Genomic DNA, 23,220 nt, shown 5'->3' on the forward strand with positions numbered 1-23,220 from the left:
CCTGAACCCTAAACCTGAACCCTAAACCCTGAACCCTAAACCTAAACCTAAACCCTAAACCCTGAACCCTGAACCCTGAACCTGAACCCTAAACCCTGACACATTTATTATTAAATTAGAACTAATAATTTTTCTAATTACTTAAACAAATAGTAATTTTCTTCTAAAAAAGAAAAAAATAGTAAGCATTGTTTATATTAGTTTAAATAAAAATAAACAAAAATACTCTATTAAAATTATGTTAATTCTACTGTTATGTAGGCTTTCTAAAGCACAAATATATACTTTTCATAGAATTCTATTTTAATAAGCAAATATATGTATTATTCAGTAATATATAATTACACAATATAATAATTTAAAATACAAATTTAAACAAATTAAAACATTCAAATCCATAAAAAAACTAAGAACATATATTTTTATTCTTTGGAGTTAGAAAATGCACTAATATGTAATTGCTTGCATAAATTTTCAGCAATTAACTATATGTTTATTATACACATAACTAATGACATTGTAAATATTACATCATATTAAAATATATGTTACCTTAAAAAAATAAATTCCTTATTATTCATTTCACTTTTTACTGAACTTAATTTTTTCATATTTTTTAGCTTTTTTATGGTAATAAAAAACGTACGATATAAGTGTAACACCTAATATTAAAAAAGGTATAACATATAATACAATATTAAATAATTCTCCTAATACTTTTTTAGATTCATCTGCACCAGTCAATAACCACTTAAAATATTGCTTTAAAGTATCCTCGTAGGGACTTAAAATCGACTTTAATCCTGATAATTCCCAAAATACATCTACACTAGATAAACACAGAGATATATCTACTATGAGTAGACTAAATAATAAAAAAACAATAATAAAGTGATCCTAATCGTAATGAGAATTTTTTACGCATTATTTTTTTGTAAGTCTTATCACTAATATTCTTGTTCCTTTTAAGAAAATCTACAAAATCCAGTTCTTTGAATATTTTTTTTTCAAGATGACTGTATTTTTTTGTCACAAATTTAGAATATTTATTGTTCATATCTTGTTTATGTCCATCATAATTATTTAATGAACCTCTATAATTCTTTTTTTTTTCTGTGCACTCCTTTTCAGTATTAGATATATCCTTTTTTTTATCCATTCCATTATTTGATATCATCTCTTAACATTGCAACTTTTGAATCCTTATCCTTTTTATATTTTGCTAGTAATCGATATATTCTGTCGTCTAATTTTATGGCAAGCGTGTACTTTTTGCCTACGTATTTGTTAAACGTAATCTAAAAATCCAAAATAAATAATAGTTATTTAATGAATAAATAATATATTGATGAAAACAGTATTCATAAAATATAAAATGAAAAATATAATAACAAAAATATTCTTAAATAATTTTATCATACCACATGATTACTTAAATGGGGTATCCACGTTAAAAAGATAAGTACAACAATTTTAATAAATGAGAAAATCATAATGCTTTTTTTCATGTTCTGTTCTTTAATTATTTTAAAATATTTAGTAAAAGATTCATAAAAAGTTATACTATAACCTCTTAAAGGCAAAGGATATTATATTAGTTATTTAATTCTAATTTTTTTTTTTTTCTCTATCTACTTAATAAAATTTATATAATTGTAGAGTATTTTATAACATCGATATACAAAAAAAAATATTATAAAGGTATTATATAATTTTTAACTTTATAGTGTTTATTAAAAAAAAATAACTTTCATCTAAATAAATAATTTTAATTTATATAAAAATATTCAAAATATATATTTTAATTATTTAGCAAAGTAGTTTAACTAAATAAGTTTATTATTAATTTCATTCAGAATATATTATGAAAAAAGAGTATTTCCATATTATAAGGAAATACGGAATTTATATACCATATAGATCGTATAGTATACATATAAAATACATTATTTCATACTCCAAACTAATAAGTAATGTTATGAATATCTTGTCATTAAAAATTATAATTTTATTAACATGATATTTTGAAAAAAATTATTTGTAAAAAAATATTAATTATAACAAAACAAAAACAGTAATAATAAATGAGGATAACTATATTTTACATAATATTTTGTAATATGTTAATATATCAGCATAATATATTTATGCATAAAGGAAATACGATCTTTTATATTCTAGACCATGCTTAAAGAATCGAGTATATATGGAAATACCTAATTTCTGAAAAAATATATAAAGTTAAATAAGGTCTAATTTTTTTGTTTTTTCGAAAACTTTTGAATGTTATAGATTTAATTAAAATAAATATATATCATTATTTCTAAGTGAAAACTATTTATATCTAACTACTTAATTATTTTTAATTAATTCTAAACATTTAGAAAGAATATTAATATAATCAAAAAAAAAAAAAAAAAAAAAAAAAAAAGGAGATTAAAGATATAATAAGCATTAATATAGTACAAATAATTTAATTAATTTGGAAACATATATGAAATAAATTTACAAATAATATACAGAATAAAAATGATTTGTAACAAATCATTAAGAAACAATATAATTTACTAAAAAGTATTGTTTAATAATTTTTCTATGTATGATTTTCAAATAAATTTATTATTTTGTTTTTATTCATTTTAAAATACGCAATGCTTGTAATGTATTTTAACAGTAAATCATAATAAATCTATATAAATATATAAAAAATAACATTTTATTAAATATACTTTTAATGGAAAAAACGTATTTTACCCCAATTGTTTATTTTCTCAAGAGCTAAAGTGGATATGAGAATTATAAAAATATCATATTCATAAATATTTATTGTAATAATCTAATATATAATCTCAAATTATTCTTATTAAAAAGTCTTAGCCTGCAAGTTAATAAGTTGAAAATTGAAATAGAGAAAAATTTCCTAAATTTAAAACGCCATTTTTAAATTATAAAAATTATAGTTAATATATATTTATTCCTTTAATGTATATATTATTATCGTAACAACACTTATTAATTCTTTTATTTAGTCTCTTTTAGGTTTTTCGCAAATTTTATTGTCCCATTTTTTTAATATCATTTAATGTTTCTTTACATAATATAATTTTACCGATTTTAAAAATATATAATAATCCAAGTATATATCGTATAAAATAATATTCGAAAAATAAGGATATTACATAATGATATCCTTCCAAGCAATTATTTAAAAATAGTATTTTTCTGTTCAAGAAATATTGGTGATTTTTAAGCTTTTTTCTGGGTCTTCTTGGAAAATATATCTTTATTTTTCACATTTATTTATACCTCTCTTATGTTAGAAAATAATGAACTAATATTTTAATTTACTTGTAAAATTTTTATTTTTCTCCTTATTAAGTATATTTATCATGGATAAATTGTTCTGTTATATATATATTGCTCAGTAAAGTTAGCGTAATTTTCGTATTATGTATTTTTCACATTTAATAAATAATATAATTAATATTTAATGCATACAAATTAAATAAGTTAAATATATAATAACATGAAATTTAATTATATTATTTACATTCCTGTGCAAGATATATAATACAATATCTACAAAAAATATGATATCATTTAAATGTTCAATAATTATAGAATTTAATCCACGGTTTATAGGTTTCATCATAATTCACATACAGCAGCTTAAGTTTTTTCTTTTATACAAAATAGAAATATTTGAAATGTTTACTATTTTCTAATTTTACAGAATAATTATATGTTCTACTAGGTCTAATAAAATTTCATACGAAAAATAATAAATACACTCTTAACATACAACCTAAAATATGAACGTTTATATATTAATTATATAAATGGATGTGTGATACAGAAAATATCTAATATTTTTATTTAAGTACAAAATTTTAAAAATTAGTGAAGAATTCATAAAAATTATATTATTAAGTGCATAATTGTACAATTCTTAAAATTGTGATTATAAGTGAATCTATTCAATTATAATGAATCTCGATTATAATATAATATTCACTAGAACAGTTATACGCGCAAGCATAATCTTCTTCTACTACTACTTTTTAAGTATTTATATTATAATTTCCAATGGTTATATTAACATTTATTTCATTACTTTTCATATATTTTCTCTTTTATAGCTCTATAAGTTATTCTAGCTAAAAAAGAGAATACCATTCCACCACCCCTGTAATATATGAGGACAGGAAATTTTTGGAGTAATAGTGTTTTAATTATATATATATATACATATAATTTATTAATACTAGTTATTTGGACTCCGTTAATGTCTTCAATAAGAAAAAATAATAATATTTTGAAATTTCTAGGTGAACCATTGGATAATATAACGATAAATGATCCTTAAAATGCAAATATATATTCAGACGATAGCATATATTACATGACATATTATAATGTAAAAAATAACTTATATATATTAATAATAATAGTTTTTTTTTATATCAATTAATGTCCTAACAATTTTTTTTTGAAATTTATTTAAAATAAATACAAAAAAAGGTTTCAAGATAATTTTTTTAATGATATTATTACAAAATTACAGATATATAAATTATTTAAGTCTAATAGAACTATAAAAAATACTTATATAAAGGTGTACGTAAACTACTTTAACAAAATAAACAAAAAATATTAATTATAGCATAAATATTTATGTAAATTTACATATTATGTGGAAGAGATAGATATAATATATAAATTCTTTATTATTAATATTATTACCCAAATATTTATTTAGAACATGGATTATTTGTTATGAGAAATCAATTCCTATTATACGTATATAAGTGCAATTGAATAAATAATTTTGCATAACCTTATAATTATGTTTAATGGAAAGATAAAATTATCATTATATTTTCTAAAAAGTGGTTATAATAAAGATATTCCACACATGAATGTAATTTTATTACATCAATAATGATTTTTACTTTATTATAGATAATTTTTCCAAAATATGAAAAATTATGTAACTCGTTATTTCAAATATCAGTGCTAAAACCATAGAATATGATGTTAAATAAATTATATAAAGAAAGATAACAAATAATAAAAATATCTTTAAATGATATTAATATATATATAACAATAATATCACATATTATACATTAAAATAATATGGATAAATGAAATTTATAACATTATACATGGAATTACTTAAAAAGTTATGTTTCTCCTATGAGACATTATGCCCCTATATTTCTGCGTACAAGTGAAAGGATTAAATAAATTTGCAACATATTCAAAATAAAATAGATTTATTTATTTCTATTTTTTTCATATATATTATTCTTTAAGACTGATATTATAATTAGAATGTATTGATAACTATAAATTCTATAAATGTTTGTGAACTATAAATTTATATTTGTATGTGCCTAGATATAGCAATATATATAACAGTTACTGTATTGAAAATTTATACATTATAAATGAAAAAAAATTTTCATATATTGTTTAAAGAAACATAAAAAAAAAAGTATTAATTTTATCTATATTCTTAGATGCATTCTGCGATGTTTTATACATATAGCAATAAAGTTGTTGAATTATATGATAAAAGTTTAAATGTGCAATAAAGCTATTTCATTGTTAAATATTATTTCTTAAATTAATAAATACTATATTCATAATAGTATCATGATATATTCAATAATAAATTCGAATTGCAATTAATTTTGAATTTATTTAAATTAATTGTTTTATATAAAATACAGTATCATAAAATTATTCTGATCTTAAAAAAACAAAAAATAGAATAATTATATCAAAAAAGAAAAATTTCTTTTTCACATATTTATAAAATAGTAAAAAAAAATAAAAATAAATAAATATTTTCATATAGATGTTTCAAATAAAATTACGCTCAATTTTATTCTTATTCTTACAAATATTTCAGAAAATAATATGGATTTTTTATTTTGTCATATATTCATTCACGATTATTAGTTCACTATATAATATTTTAATAATACATGTAATTAATATACTCAAATGAAATTATAAATATATAAAATTTCCTAAAACATCAGAAACTATTTTTATATATATTTCTCCATATATTCTTACTAAGCAATACGATTTAAAATGGATTAGGACGCAATATAAAGGATTAAAATTAAAACAAACAATAGAAGGCACAAAAACCTTGTAAGAGATTAAATTAAGAATTAAAAATAAAGGCAATAATTACATTATATATTAGATTAATTATTCATAAATATTATAACTTAATTTTTATGTGAAATTATTATTTACAAATATATACTATCAATTAAAATTTTTTTTTTTTAATTTCCTCACCATTATCTCTTATTTATATACATGTTTCAAAGGAAAAAATCTAATTAGAAATAAATACTTACATTATAATATAATATCCTATATGGTTAGTAATACGGTTAGAAATTTCTGTAATTTCATTTACAAATTCATGTCTCAAATAATATTATAAAACTATATATAGGATTTTTATTTTTCATGCTAAATACATATTTATTAATATTGTTAAAAAGTTATTATTTTTAGATAGTTATTAAATGTATAAAAAAGAAAACAAAAATATATAACAATGTTTTGATCTATTTATCCTAATATTTATACATATTATCAAAAAAAAAAATATAACTATGAGGCTTCAAAATAGTTTGTATTCTATAATGTAATACATTAATCTATTTACATGGAATTATAATATTATTAATTTTTATTTCAAACTTATAATATATTTTATTAATTTTTAACCATACATTATAATTAATTTTATCATACGTGTATCCTAATAATTTTTCACATTTTGTATAAGAAGCCAAATTTATTTTAATTAATTAATATACCTAAATGTACATTTAATTAATTAAAAATTAGTACATATGAAATCATTCTTATCTATAAGTAATAATAGGAATATAACAAATAATATATGTATACAATAAATTATACTATTTAAAAATTATTCAATGGTAAAATATACACCATAAATATTTAATATTTAGGAAATTGATATATATACATATATATATATATATTTATGATATTAAGAGTTATAAGTACATTTTTATCGTATATACTTTTTACAAAAAATATAACATATATTTATAATTTACATATTATTAATTCTAATCTCTATAATATAGTAGCAAATGTAAATAATAATTCTAAAACTATAAATGTTTGTATAAAAAGTAACAAACGTATAACAATTTCATGAAATAAAATATTAGTATTGTTAATTATTTGGTTTATAAATTATTTATTTTCAACATAAATGTGGATTAAAAAGATTTATTTACAGTAGTACTGATAATAATATTCATATTTATAAATTTGTATTAAGAAAAAAATAAAAAATAAAAAAAGACATATTACTTATAATAATGCAATCTTTATACAATAACTTTTATATTACTTCTTAATGTTACTCATATAACTTTATATTATTATTTATTTGTCTTCTTTATAGAACCAATAAGAATTTTATATAAAAATATAAATATAACTATGATTTAAAATAAAATTACTATGAATATATTACCTGTGATATATTTATTAAACGTTAAACAATTTAATAAGCGTATAAAATAAATAATAATGTATTAAATTATTTTATAGATCTCATATATATTTTTACATATTTGAAATTTTATATTCTCTTTTAATTAATATATATTAATTAAAAATAAACACGTTGATAAATAAAAAGATATGGTTTGTATTTTTACTACAGAATGTTGTATACAAAATCCTAGCGTAATAATAGAGTGTCACTATGGAAAAATGCTTTTCCTCGGTATTATTCGTTAATTTTTAATATGAATAAATTTGTACATATATTTTTATTAATGATAAAAAAAAATGATAATACAATAAACGTAAGAATTAATTCTTATATAATTCTTAATAATTTTCATCAATTTAGCACTTAAATATTGGAGGAACAGGTTTTTTCAGATTTGTTCGCGATCAAGATTTTTAAAAATATTACTAAAAATATAATTGAGAAAACCAGTTCATTAAATAAAGAGAATAATAAAGAAGAATTCAGGAAAAAATGCCTAGATTTGGCTAATTATGTAGTTCATAATAAGATAGCACCCTCATATCATAATCAAGTAATTTGGGAAAGAGCAATAAAGGGTTGGACACAATCTCACTATGAAAAGCTAAATAAATATGGAGAATGCCCTTTTATTTTAGAGGAAAAAGATAAAAAAAATTTAGAATTAAAATATGAAGAAGTTGATTTTTGTGATAAAAGAAAGAAATATTTGGATGAAATACAACGATTGAAAGAGAAACTACCAAGTAATTCTGATAAGTATTCATGTAGATGTAATGAATATAATGAGTGGATTGAGCAAAAGAAAAACTATTTTGAGGAAAAGAAAAGCCTTTTTGGAACATTCTACCAAAAAACAGACCAAAAAAAAAAAAAAAAAAGACGTTCAGAATATATATGCGACTTAATGAATGATCAAACGTTCAAAAAACTTACTGACTTCCCCCCAGTAAATAAATTACAACGTCGTGAAGGTGAATCTGAAAAGGAAGAAATAGGTTCACAAACAAAAGATAAAGAAAAAAAGGGGGAATCACCTGTATCATATGATTAACCCGAACAAGCTGCACCTACAGAGGGAGCTGCCACTAATCAAATGAATCATGATACAAAGCATAATCAACATGAAGAGAAAAATAAAGAAGAACTGGAACCTCCATCTGCACCTGAAGTACAAACACTAGCTCATTTATCATCACTTGAATCTCCTTCTAATGAAGTTGAAGCTAATTCTGAAAATTCTTTACAGTCTCCGACACAAGCAGTTTTCTCAAATTCCCAACCATCCACAGAAGTATCAAGTGAATCTGTACCTCGTGCACCAGTTCTACTAGACATAAAACCAGAAAATGCTTCCGAAAGCACACTATCTTCTCCAATATCAAAATCCCTTCCAAGTTCTTTAACTTCAACTATACCCTCTGTAACTTCTGGTGACCGTAATGCATCTTATTTTTCTAATTATGAATTAACAACAATATATGATATACATATTTAAAATGATATTACAGATCCCATAGGAAATTCATCTAATAAATACATATCATCTATTTTAATAACCTTTCTAATTATTATCGTATTTTCTCTTTTTATTAAAGTAAAATAAAACTTAAGTATTAAAAACACTATAATCATTAGTTTTCAGTAATAATATATTTCATGAATATGTATTTTTTATATGAAAGTACACATTAATGGGACAGTTAAAAAAAAAAAAAAAGATAAAAAGAAGACAAGAAAAATTTCTTAAAATACTAATACCTTCACATTCGAACAGAAAAAAAGAATTTTTAACTCATAATCATTTGGAACACCCGTGTTATGATGATGAAGAAATTACTAAAAAAATAAAAATACTTGAAGATAACATGATAAAAAATTTACATGAGTCTAAGCAAAAAAGGAAAAGGTCCAAAACTATTATAGAAGTACATATGGAAGTGCTTCAAGAATGGAAAAATGAAGAATGGAATTACAAAAAAGGAGAATTTTTAGAAATATGCTTAGAAGTGTTCACAAAAAAGTTATATGAGCTTTATCCTAATTTAACAAATGATGAACTAATAACGGAAAATATTAAAAGTAGCAGTGATATTGAAAAACAAAAAAATTTATGGAATAAATGGATAGAAAGACATAGAAATATTTTGAAAAATTGAATAAAGTGGACTGATATAATAATTTAAAAAATGAATGGAAAAAGGAACTAGCTTCTATACATGAAATTAAAGATTTAAAAAAGAAATCTTCTTATGAAAATCGCAAAATTTTATTTTTAGAAATAGAAAAAGATCTATGGAAACAATATTATCAGAAAACCGTAATATTATAGAACAATATATGGAACAAGAATGACTTAAGGTATTAACAGAGAAGTTGCCGAGTACATCAGAAGAATGTGTAAGTGAAGAAACCATAAATTATATATCATTAATAAATGTAGAAGAATTGCAGCAGAAAGAAAATTATAAAGAATTATATAAATATATAAAAAAAAAATTATTCACAAGGATGCGTATTCTTGTTCTTATGTCAATATTAGAAGAATATACAAAAGAGGTGAATTTTGATAATAGGGAATCACACTTGGACAGTTCAATAAATTAATGGAAGGCAGAAGTATATTCAGGTAACAAACAAGAAATTACAGAAAATACAATTGAATATATCAACAGTGATATAGAAAATAAAAGAAATAAGGAATTCCATACTCATATAGGGAAGGACAGTTTCGAAAATGAGATAAAGGATTGGATAGTAGAAGATGACTTATATGCAAGTTCTGTAGTTAATAATGGGACAGTCGAAAAATCCATTGATATAGCCGGAAAACACATTTCACAAATTCATAGTAATACAACCAAAATATAGTTAGATTATATTTAAGATAAGGTGCAGCTAAAAAAAAAGTTTATTTAAATTTTTTAATGCATGTAAGACATAAAGAAGAGGAATATAAAGTAACAAGTAATAAAAAAGAATAAGGCAAGAATGAATTATGAAGTTTGAAACTCCGATACTTAAAATATATTACTATTACATATGCAATTTTTTGTTTCTAAAAAAATATCCATTAGAATATTATATTAATACTCTATTTAATAAAATTGGTAAGATGATATTATATATATCAAAAAAAAAAAAAAAAAATTAATAATAACTTTTTCCAAAATATTAAACACAGAAAAAATTAATATTTTGAATAATAAAAAAGAAGAAAATAAAAAAATTTTAATACTATTTTTGAATTAATATAATATTATCACATAAATTTATATAATTATATTTTATTCCATTAAAAATTACTGTACAATATTTTTCAATTTTGAAAAGATAATTATTATGTAATCTACAAGTATTCGCATTATTTGGAAATTAATGTTTTAATTGATATAGTAAATCTTTTCATTAAAGAAAAATGATGTTAAAATATATGAAAAGTTAATTATATGCCACATATATTTTATCTTATAAAAAAGTAAACCATATATTCCATAAAAAAATGTTAATCTCTATGCCCTAATAAATGTTCTCATATTAATAGTTCTCATTTATTATAAATTTATAATACTTTAACCGTTATATATATAATAATTTTTTCTTGAGTTATTTATATATACGCAAAATGAAAAAATCACATATAAAAATTCATTCTCTTAATAAAGAATTTAATTTTTTTTCTCAACAATATTGTGACTTTAACAAAAAGCTTTCATACATATTTATGTACCTTAATATTATTAAAGTATTTATTTTTTTGTTTATATTAGTTTTATTAAAATAAATTTCAAATATCAATGAAATTATTAAAATGATAAAAATTTGATAAAAATGAAATTATTCAGGATACATAATTTTTTATATTAACCTTATTATTCACTTTTAAAAAAAGATATAAACCGATAATTAAAAATGATTCTTATGGTTTTATTGTTCTTTTTTTTTTACAAATTATAATTTATATATATTTTTATAATATCAAAGATATAAAATATAATTATAAAAAAGTATATAAGTAAAACTGTACTAAATTGATAAGTTTCAACACTTTTCTAAATGAAATACAGATGAAACAGAATAAAATTATTTCATAGGAATTTCAAAAAATATCATATATTTTTATTTTTTCCCTTTCAATTAAATACCTATTTTTATTATATTAATAAAAAAATTTGGACACTACCTCTTTGAGTTTTAAAAAGAATATATATATTCTAACTTTCAATTTTTTTCTCTTTTGATTTTTGTAATTATAGAATAATATTTTTCTTTTTAATATTTAGTTAAAAATATTTTTTCTTATATTTTTTTTTATTATTTTATAAATTATACATACATATAAATATATATATATATATTTGTTTATAACATAAACCAATAGTAGATCTAATTGTTAAAATATTTAATCCATTTTGATACATAATAATTTTTTACTTTTATCATATTCCATAAAAAATAAGTAAATTATAAATTTTTATTTACTAGTTTGTACTGAGTAAAAGCTATAATAACAGCATTCTGCTTATTTTTTAAACATTATAATTAATGCAGTAAAAATATTAATAAAAAAAATATGTTTCTGAATGAATTATAAGCATGACGATCAAATAACACAATCCTAACTGAAATATAAATACTTATTTGTAATATAAAATCCTCATATTACGTAAAACATATATTTATAGTATATCAATAGTATTTTGTTAAGAAAACATTGTTTTTACTTATTAATAATATTAACGTTATCCATATTTCAAAAAATATTTAGTAAATTTAAATGAACTTAAACATTCTTATTTTATATTACAAATAATGAGTATATAGTTCTTTTAGAGTATATTAGTTTAATATATATAAGGCTCGTTTAAAAAAATACTTTTATGTTTTATAATGTAATATATATATCACTTATATATTTCATTAATATTGTGCATAAATTACAAGAATATTAATACGTATGTTTTCTTATATTTCTTATATTTCTTATATTTGATATGTGAACTTAATAAATTATATAATTTAACTATTATCATATAAACATACTGCAAGTACATTAAAAATATATTAAATATTTTAAAAAATATTAACATACATGGACTTACGAACATAGTTCTCATTTAATATAAAATTCGAATAATAAAACCGTAATGTTTTGAAATATATAACGCGTCTTGATAAATATTATACTTTTTTAAGTTAATCGCTGATGTAAAAATTAAAAAAACAATTTTTAATATTATAAATAAAAAAATGATATAAGAGCAAAAGAATATCTACTACAAAATAACGTTAACTAATATTTATTTTAGCAATTATAAATCTTATTGTACTATTTAAAATTCTACATAGCTAATTAAGAAAAAGACGAATCATTACATATATGAAATAATAACAAAAACATATTTTTCTTTTATTTCATTTTTTAGTTTTTTTTTAAATATATTTCATTATATGTTAAATATATTAATTCAATTAAGATATATCTTATAATTTATATATCATACTAAACGTATATAATAGTTAGATAATTTAGAACAATAAAATATATATAAAAAAAAAATAATAATAATAATAATAATTTAATATTATTTTCTAATTACATTGAATTAAATGTTATAATATGTTAGAACTCATATGAAATATAATATCATAAATAAAATAGAACTGACATATACATAATTGAAAAATATTATAATATTAACCTTCGCAACTGTTTTATTATATATTGAAATATAAACACATACCATAAACAACATTGCTAATAAGTTGTATGCTCTATAGATTATTATGATAAATATTGATTGACATATTAATCTATATTTTTGTTATGCTACATGTACAAATGAATTCAATAATAAATTTTACTAAAGCAATTAAGATAAATATTATATTATTTTGCTTTTTATTTTTAATACATAATAATAATTATTCTATAGCATAAACATATTTACTTTTTCTGCATACATTTATATATCGAATATAAATATATATATTATCCCATTATGAAGTTTCTAAAGAAGAAAGTAAAACTTTAACTTCAGTATATAATACAATGAAGAGAATTAGCAGATTATTTTAAAATTATACGATATAGTGCATTCATGGAATATTATATTTATAATTAAAATAAATTTTTTCAGGATGTATATTTTTCATTTAACAAATAAATGCCTATTTTCATGTACTATATTACTTTTTAGCTAAATGTCTTCTTTTATTTAGTTAAATTTAAATTTTAGTTATATTCATGAAGTTCGGTTTATTGACTAATATATATGTTATTGATACTTATAATAAATATTAAATTAAATAATATGAATAGTATTATTTTAATAATGAAAAAATAGTAATAAAATATAAGAGAAAATTATATATCTTATAAATAGTTAATATTTAATTATTTATAATATTTTTAAAGACCCAAATAGATTCCTAAACATATATTACAGTATAATGAGAAATTCATATGAGTATGTACTAAAATTAATTTATTTTTTTGTATAAAATATCCGTAGAATTACATAAGCTTCATATTAATAAAAATATAGAAAAGAATATTTTTTTCTATAATTATTTTTTAGTTACAATAAAGTGATCCTGTTTTTCAAATTATTATATTTTCAATTAAAGGATTTAATTTGTAGTGTACTAAGCATATTAAGTTATTTTAATATTATCAAAATATATAGAGAAACACTTACTTAGTTATGTTTTAAAATTCTATGTATGAAAAAAAAAAATACGTCACATATAAACATATTATATATTTATTTTTACTTATACTAAAATTAACATGATACCAATTTAATTATTTCCAATTTTGACACATATACTTATATATAATGGCATCCGGAGATCCAGCAGAAAATGTAATAACTATTTTTATGTTATAATAATTATATGTATTATTATATTAAAGAATCCTCCATTCTAGAAATGATATAGAAATATATTGCAACAAATTATGTTTTTGCGCACTTACATATTAAAATCGTACTTTTTTTCTTTTCAGGAAACTTCCGTGACATTATTTCTTAAATATAAAAAGGAATTTGAAACAGTTATCTTAGATATTCCTAACACGAAACGGGGAGGAAAAGGTGAAAATCCTGGAAGGAAATGTGGTAAAATTCAGAGAAAATATCATGATTTTACTACACCATGCCAAGAAGTTGGTAGATATTTAATTGAAATAAAGGAACTCTATAAACATGATAGCCTCAAACGTTGTAAATACTTAAATTACCTAATCAATTCAGATGAAAAATACAATAATTCAAGTTGGTTTCAGGGATATAAAGATTTTTCGTCCCAAACAGAAAATATATGCACAGACGAAATAAAAACTATTCCGAAGGAATCTTTAGATAAACTTAAAAAAATATATGGCTATTATGATAATTTCAGCACATTTAATGGTAAAGACAATGACTCCGATGGTAATATTTGTAAAAGTGTTAGAGAATGTTATAACATTTATAACGATAATTACAATAAATGTCAAAAAAATAGCAATGACCCTTTTTGTGAGGAGTTAATCAATTTTAAGTATGCATATGATGATAAAATGAATAAATTCACTCCATGCGAAGGTTTGCCACAAACATTACCACAAACAGAACAAATTTCAACACAAATATTACCACCTACAGAAGATGTAGATTACTTATTTGTTCCCATTTTAACAACAGCTATCGTATTACTAATGTCATTCACTATATTTTTTTTATATAAGGTTAATAAGAATTATACTAAAAATTAATAATAATTTATCACATATAGAATAATTTATTTTCACAAAAATTATAAGAATATAAAAATTATATTTTTAAATAAATATACATATATTTTGATGTAGTTTACTCCACTGAAATCTTGTATATATTATCGTTTACGAAAAAAAAAAATTATTGAACTTAACAAATTTCAAGAAGAATCGATAGAATCCTTACAAAACCTTCATGAAGAAGTAAATAGAAATTATAAAGGAAGTTCTCATAATATAACTTATCAACCTCAAGGAAACACTTGATGTAAAATTAACCGTTTATATTATTTTCAATAGAAAATAAAATACTTAGTGATATATATGTTACACTTATGTACAAATTCATTAAAAAGCAATGTAAACAATAAATAAAGAAATGAATATATGTCTATAAAAATTATTCAAAAAAAAAGATAAAATAAATACGATACTATTTTTAAAATTAGTAGTAGAAAATTCCCTTTAAACGAGATTCCCCTTACAATGAGATATAAATAATTTTAAAACTTAAGCATATAACACGAGATGATAAAGCAAAAGTGGATATCCTTATATAAAAATATGAGACAGCGTTTATTATGTTAGTATTACAGAAGAAAAAACAAAATTAGAAACAACACCAATAATAATATTATATAAATAAAAAAATATAAAACCTTGGAATAAAAACACTAATCAAAATATAAAGTATATATCTACTTTTTCTTTATAACTTTATTCAAAATTTTTATTATTTGTCCACTTTCAACTTAATGTTACTAAAAATGTTATACATTATGTAACAGTTTTAACGTTTTTTTTCTTCTAATGATATATATTATATGTGACATTGTTGACAGGGTATTTATGATTGGCACTAAGGTAGATGAATTCTAATTTTAATTGAATTCAAATGGGAAAAATCCTAACCATTATTTTATAATTCATAAATATGTTCTGCTTTAGCATTATTCTTATATTTTCTTAACTGCATTAATACCTTATTCTATATATAACATACATATGATTAAGAAAATTGATATATGATAAATAATATAAATAAATGTAACTACATTATAAATTTTTTGATAAAGTAAATTTTAATAATAACAAATAGTATTTAAATGCATATGTTTCGTTTTTATTTTCTCCATATAAAAAGAAAAATACAAAAAATGTTCCCATAAATATAATAGCAAGTAACATGTTTATGTTTATAGAATGTGAGAAATAGAAATGTAATTCTTATTTTATTGAGTTTCCAGATAGAATACATTTCCATATTTTCTACACAATTTATTATCTATACATTCAAATAAGAATAACAATTTAGAAAAGGAAGATTTCATTTCTCATCGTATGAAATTTTTAGACACCATGGTAATTTCTTAATTGTAATCTTCATGTAAGCACTCATTTTTTTTATTGTACATAGTTACATATGTCTTTGTATTTTACTATAATTGTGAATTCTAGTTATTAACAATATATAATATATTTTGCACTATACTTAATATTGCGTTCAAAATAATAAAGAAAAATACATGTAATACTGAAATTATAGAAAATTATTCAAACACTGAAATATTCATATAGAAAGGATAAATGAAATAATTTTAATGATAATGAGGTAGTAAATTTTATTTTTAAACAAAGTTCGGAGAACATGATTCATAAATATAATTAAAATAAAAGCAAAATTTAGTCTCTTATAATTGTTAATTATTGTTTTTATTTAAACAGTAATTATTTATTAAAATATATATTTACATACATTGTCAACCACATGCTGTGGCACATAACAAAAATCAAATATAAAAGTAATAACGTAATGTTATCCTACAACTTCATTTATTTAATATCGACTTAATATATTTTAACCAGAATTAATCTATAAAAATTATTTACTTATTTCTAAAAATTCGATATATACTTAATTTAATTTCTATAAAAAAATAATTTTAGTACTGCAAAGGTTTCTTTCATTTATATATTAAAGATATATGATTTAAACAAGAAAACATTAACAATTAGAAAAATGTTTTTAAAATTAGAAATGTATTTCTTTTAACTTTTTTTTAAGTTTATATGTAAAAAAATATTTTATTTTCTTAAAACTATGAAGTATATTTTTTTTTTTTTAAATAATAATTGATTGTATATTTAATAATATTTATAAACTTATTAAATAAAATAAAATAAGAAAAGAAATGAAATTAAAATATAATCCATAAGTTCTTAACTAAGAATCCTATATAAAAGGATATTACTTAATTATGTGTTTATAATTTTACTTTTATTCTGTGTAAGAAAAATTATAATTCTAATAAAAGCATTTTTACAATTGATATAATTTATAACACATTTCACTTAATACATATTATATATAATAAATATTAAGTTCTTTCTTAAGTAAAATAACATATATATATACATCAATACATCGAAATATATTCACTATGGTTCTTTTAATATAATCCAAGATATACTTGTTGTTAATTTTAAAATAATACACTTTCTTATTTACCTGAACAAATAATAATTTTAGATTACAATTCACAATATAGAAAGAAAAATATTTTATTACAAACATTAATTTCTAGAGTTCTAAATAATTATCTATATTGTACTATAATACTTAAACTTTTGAGAATAAACCCATATTTTTTATAGAAATATATTTAAAAATATAAATAAATACTTTATAACCTAGTTTTTATTAAGATACAATAATAATATCTATTCAAATTCAAAAGCATTAAAATATTTAAATTCAAAAAGAGCAAAGAAAATATATATATACTGTGCATTAAAACACCAGTTATACACTTATTCATTTATAATATTTTAGAAATTATATGTATTCTCATTAATCAAATCACAAAAAATATTACGCTTATTACTTTATATTAAAATTTTCATTATATAAACATATGAGTTTTTTATTATTCATTTTACTCCTTTATTAACTTAATTTTGATATATTTTTCATTATTTCTTAAAATCGTATAGAACCCTACTATAAGCATAACAGCTAACATAACCATAAGTACGCTAAATAATGCTATAATAAGATAGGACAGTACATCCTTTCCCCAACCTCCTACTGCTTCTTTCAAAGTATACCATATTGAACCATCTTCAGTAATACTGTCCCATGCGTCTTTCAAAGACGGTAAACTTGATAATATGGGTATTGCTATTCCCAGCAAGAGAAAAATAACAAACATAGCAACTCCAATACCATACTTTCTAAATCTTATTTTTCTTAAAGCTATATCATGAATTCTCCTGTTTTTTTCAAGAAAATAATCGTAATCTTTTTTTTTTATCCATTTCTTATCAAAATGGAAATGCTTTCCATCAAACATTCCATTATTATAATCTACAACTTCTATATAGTATTGTGCCTTATTTAATGAATTCCTTTTAGAACTTTTTCTCTTTATCAATGGATTCTTTTTCACTGTTATATGTATTCCTTGTTTATTTACTTCTTTATTTGGAAACTTTTCTTTAAAATATATATCATTTGAATCATAATACTCATTATATTTTGCTAGTTATCGATAATTCCTGATATTTAATTTTCTACCATCATTGGAGTTTTCATAAAATTTTTTTTAAAATATTTTCTAAAGAAAAAAAATAAAGTAAATATTTGTTATTTGAGGGATAAATAATTATTACTATAAAAAATTATTAATAAATATATAGCTCTTAAAATATGTATAATGCAAATACACATAAATAGTATTGTCATACCATATCATTGTTAGAACTTCCCATCCATATTAAATACATAAACGCAGCAATTTGAATAAGTAATAATAACTTATTTTTTTGTTACATGATATAAATCTTAAATATTTTAATATACTATGTATAAATAAAATAGATAATAACATATTATACTTCTAATGATAAAGCATGCTATATTTATTTCTAAAATATCCTGTAACCGTTTTGTATAAAAATAAAAAAATGTATACAACAATAAAGCTTTTATAACATCTGCAAAGAAAATTAAATTTAAAAATATATGATATACATTATATTATATCATTATTTAAAATAAAAACTAACGTTCATTAAAATAAAATAATTTGAATTTATTCATAAATATTAAAAATATATAATTTATATATTTAATGTATTCCACAAATTAAATAATTTATTTATTATCATATTAGGAACAAACTAATAAATAAATATCATATTTCATATTAAATAATAATATTCGATATATATACTATAGAGAATGTAGATATTGCATATATAATAACTTCATCTATATAATAAGAAAATAAATGCTAATTTTAAGGTTGTTATCCTGTTAATAATATTTATATCATATACCTTATATTGTACAAGAAAATGTTATTATTATTAAATAAATATTAATAATATAACGGCGTAATTGCAGCAGAAATTATAGAAGATAGTAATATATTGTGTTATGATAATTATAAATATGCCTTTGTTACTCATCAAATTCATACAATCTTTTATGGATTATAATATATTTAAAAAAATAATTTATATGTTACTACCTAATATAAGAAAAAATATATATTATAAAGAAAAATAACAATTCCTTTTTTACTTTTTTACCACAATTTTTGAAAAAAATATTTTTTAATTATGTATAATTAACATTATTACTTTTAAATGGAAAATCCTAACATGCATCTATTTATTTTTTAATATATATTTATAATTAATTATATATATTTAGAAGGAATATGAATATTCCTTAAACAAATATTATAATCACAATAGAATTGTTCCATATACTTTTCTATATAAATACTGCTTAATTTAAATAAAATATTTTAGCAAATTATGGTAATACATAACATTATAAATAGGAAAACAAATAATAAGGAAAGTTGTTTTTTATATTAATGTTGTTTTTAACAATATTTTCAATTTTTCAATACAAAAATGTTTGTATATACCAATTTTACTTTCTCTTAGTCTTAATAATATTTTTAACGAAGAATAAAATATTCACAGATTATTACACTAAGAAAACCGTACAACATGAAACATACGTAATAGTTATAACTAAAATATTTTCTAAGGTTATATTATAAATTTCATTAGAATCAATAAAAAATAAAAATGAATAAACGAAATTTATATATTAAGTATACACTAAAAACAACTGAAAGTAGAGTGTTATACATTAAACTTATTTAATTAAACGTTGTATAAAAAATGGAGTTGCTTTTTAAATACACCTTACTAAAACATAGCTAATAAATAAGAGCCATGTTATATATTTATATATTATCTATAAATAAATATTTCTTTTTTTAGTTACGTTATGCTTAAAACATTATTTTTATTAATTTGATAAATTAACTAATTCTTAATATAAATAATATATATTTTCATACATCCTTAATGTGACATTAATACTTCACGCTACCCATTTATAAAAATAATAAATAGAAAAAATATATAGATAAATACCTATATATTACTGAGTGATTGCAAATAATGTATATTAATTTTTAACAATATTAATAATAATTTTTATTTATATAAATATGAAAAACATTTTTAGAGCTATAATTTGATTAAAAAAAAAGGGACAAAAAAGAAAAGCAATTCCAACATATAATCCACTAATATATAATTACATTTAATTAAGCTTATCCTTAAATAATGAAAGAAAAAAAAATATATATACTTTATTTGTATTTTTTGAATCAATATATATTTAGTTATACTTTCCAAAATTTAGTAAGAAATATAATCCCGTACAATTTTAATAAAATAAATGAAGTTGACTCTTTAATTAACTAAAAATATTTAGAGTTCCAAATTTAGTAAACTATTATAAATAACCCATACTTAATAAATACATCATTTAATTATATATTTATATTTTACCTTTTAAAATATAAAGAAAAAAGTAAATGTTTTTAATAAAATTTTTTACTATAAATATACAACTCATAACTCATAAGACTTATATTATAAAAAAAATGTCAGGTTTCCAATTAAAAATATATATATCAATGTATTAAAATAAATTTAATGAATTTTGTTAAAAATAAAACAAGATATATTCAATTTTAACATAATATGATGATATATCTTTTTAACTGAATTACCTAATAATAATATTATACCGAAACTACTAAAAATTACAAAGCACCATTTCTTATATTTCAAATATAAATGAACATACATGTAGAAAATATTTACACGAAACATGCTATTATATATTAATGTTATCACACAAATCTATATTTTTCATAAGCAATTCTTCATATATACAAACACAAATTTTTATCCAAAATATTTAATTAAACAGAATCAATATATTAAAATAAACATTTATAAAACATGAAATTCTTAGATTCACAAACACACTAACAAATTTCTTTTTTATTGCTCCATATAAATAAAGATAATTATAAATTGGATCATATTTTAATTTTTTGCAATATTTAAATGTTTATTAAGCATAGCATTAGATATATTGCAGGTATTTCTTCATATTAATAAGTCCTTTTTATAAAGGAACATATACCTTATTATACATTTTATCTTTTCCTGAATTTTATTTTTTCATACTTTTTAAATTTTTTATGGTGGTAAAAAACTTTTAAAATAGCTATAACTCCTAATATAAGGAAAGGTAATATGTAAATTATAATACCAAAAAAATTTGTAACAAGAGTAGAATAGGTTTTCTTACTACTACTATCAATAGATTTTGTGATTTTATATAACTCACGCAAAGGTTCTATAGATAACCATGTATTAAGAGTTTTTATCCACTCAGTCAAAGATAATTTACGCATTACATCAAAAAATATATTTTGAAGTCCGCAACCCACAAATAAATCTAATATTAGTGATACTAATAACAAAAATAAAAATAATACAGGTACAAGAAATCGTAATTCGTATTTTTTACGTATTATTTTTTTGTACAACTTGTTACTAATTGACCTGTTGTTTTTAAGAAAATTCACATAATCAAGTTCCTTGAATATTCTTTTTTCTAAATGAGAACATTTTTTTGTTTCAAATATACAGGATTTAATTTTTATGATTTCTTTATTTTTTAGCGCATTATTTTTTGAACTTCCATTTGACTGTTCCTTTTTTACTGTAGCATATTTCTCATTGTAAGATATATTATCTTTTTTGTTTTCCCCGTTATTATATAATTTTTCATTTAAATTTACTATATCTGAATACTTATCCTTTCTACATTTTGCTAGTATGCGACAATTTCTTTCACCTAATTTTATAATAAGATTATGGTTATCATTAGAATATTTGGTGAATTCACTCTAAAAGAACAAAGTAAATTATGATTAATAATACTAATAAATAATATGACTCTAAAAAACATTATCAATACAAATATAATATAAAACATATAAATAAAAAAAATATCCATATATAACATTATCATACCATATGAATAAAATACATCCAACTTAGAAGTATAAATGTAATAATTTCAATGAATAACAGAGATTTAATTTTTTCTTCCATGGTATAGATTTTTAATGCACCAATATACTCAGCAAGATATAATAAATAAGGATATAATATTCTCTTAATTATAAAGAACACTAATATTATATCTTTAATTTAAATTTTATTATATTTTTCTAAATATATAATAAAAAAAAGTATAACTATAATTTCTTTTATAACAGCTACGAAGAAAAGTTATTTTAAAAGTAAACTAAGAACTTTTTATCTTATTGCTATTTACAAAAAAATTAGCTTTAATTAAAATAATAAAAATTGATATTATTAAAAAATATCAAAAATATATGAATATTTATTTAATATAATAAAGTAATTAAATAATTTTTATAATAGTTATTTTCAAAATAAAATAATATACATA

At 19.4% G+C, this 23,220-nt stretch overlaps 3 protein-coding genes and 2 pseudogenes across 5 annotated transcripts; 2 read left to right on the plus strand and 3 right to left on the minus strand.

Moving 5' to 3' along the window:
• Positions 1 to 582: 582 nt before the first annotated feature.
• On the minus strand, positions 583 to 1,508 carry PmUG01_00036000 (annotated as a pseudogene). The gene is given in 4 exon segments: positions 583 to 861; positions 875 to 1,171; positions 1,185 to 1,298; positions 1,422 to 1,508. Coding segments are annotated over 4 exon segments (777 nt in total).
• A 6,289-nt stretch (positions 1,509 to 7,797) lies between these two features.
• PmUG01_00036100 lies at positions 7,798 to 10,450 on the plus strand (annotated as a pseudogene). Its single transcript is given in 6 exon segments — positions 7,798 to 7,810; positions 7,972 to 9,018; positions 9,100 to 9,176; positions 9,265 to 9,721; positions 9,736 to 9,898; positions 9,913 to 10,450. Coding segments are annotated over 6 exon segments (2,295 nt in total).
• A 3,971-nt stretch (positions 10,451 to 14,421) lies between these two features.
• On the plus strand, positions 14,422 to 15,611 carry PmUG01_00036200 (PIR protein; the record flags this gene model as incomplete). The annotated part of the gene is made up of 3 exons (XM_029008608.1): positions 14,422 to 14,448; positions 14,592 to 15,314; positions 15,438 to 15,611. The coding sequence occupies 3 exons, from the start codon at positions 14,422 to 14,424 to the stop codon at positions 15,609 to 15,611; spliced, it is 924 nt and encodes a 307-aa protein (XP_028858912.1).
• A 2,669-nt stretch (positions 15,612 to 18,280) lies between these two features.
• On the minus strand, positions 18,281 to 19,130 carry PmUG01_00036300 (fam-m protein; the record flags this gene model as incomplete). Its single annotated transcript, XM_029008619.1, has 2 exons — positions 18,281 to 18,871; positions 19,092 to 19,130. The coding sequence occupies 2 exons, from the start codon at positions 19,128 to 19,130 to the stop codon at positions 18,281 to 18,283; spliced, it is 630 nt and encodes a 209-aa protein (XP_028858913.1).
• A 2,759-nt stretch (positions 19,131 to 21,889) lies between these two features.
• On the minus strand, positions 21,890 to 22,856 carry PmUG01_00036400 (fam-l protein; the record flags this gene model as incomplete). The annotated part of the gene is made up of 2 exons (XM_029008630.1): positions 21,890 to 22,648; positions 22,776 to 22,856. The coding sequence occupies 2 exons, from the start codon at positions 22,854 to 22,856 to the stop codon at positions 21,890 to 21,892; spliced, it is 840 nt and encodes a 279-aa protein (XP_028858914.1).
• Positions 22,857 to 23,220: the final 364 nt, after the last annotated feature.

This window comes from Plasmodium malariae (assembly GCF_900090045.1).
Source record: "Plasmodium malariae genome assembly, contig: PmUG01_00_17, whole genome shotgun sequence".
NCBI lineage: Eukaryota > Apicomplexa > Aconoidasida > Haemosporida > Plasmodiidae > Plasmodium > Plasmodium malariae.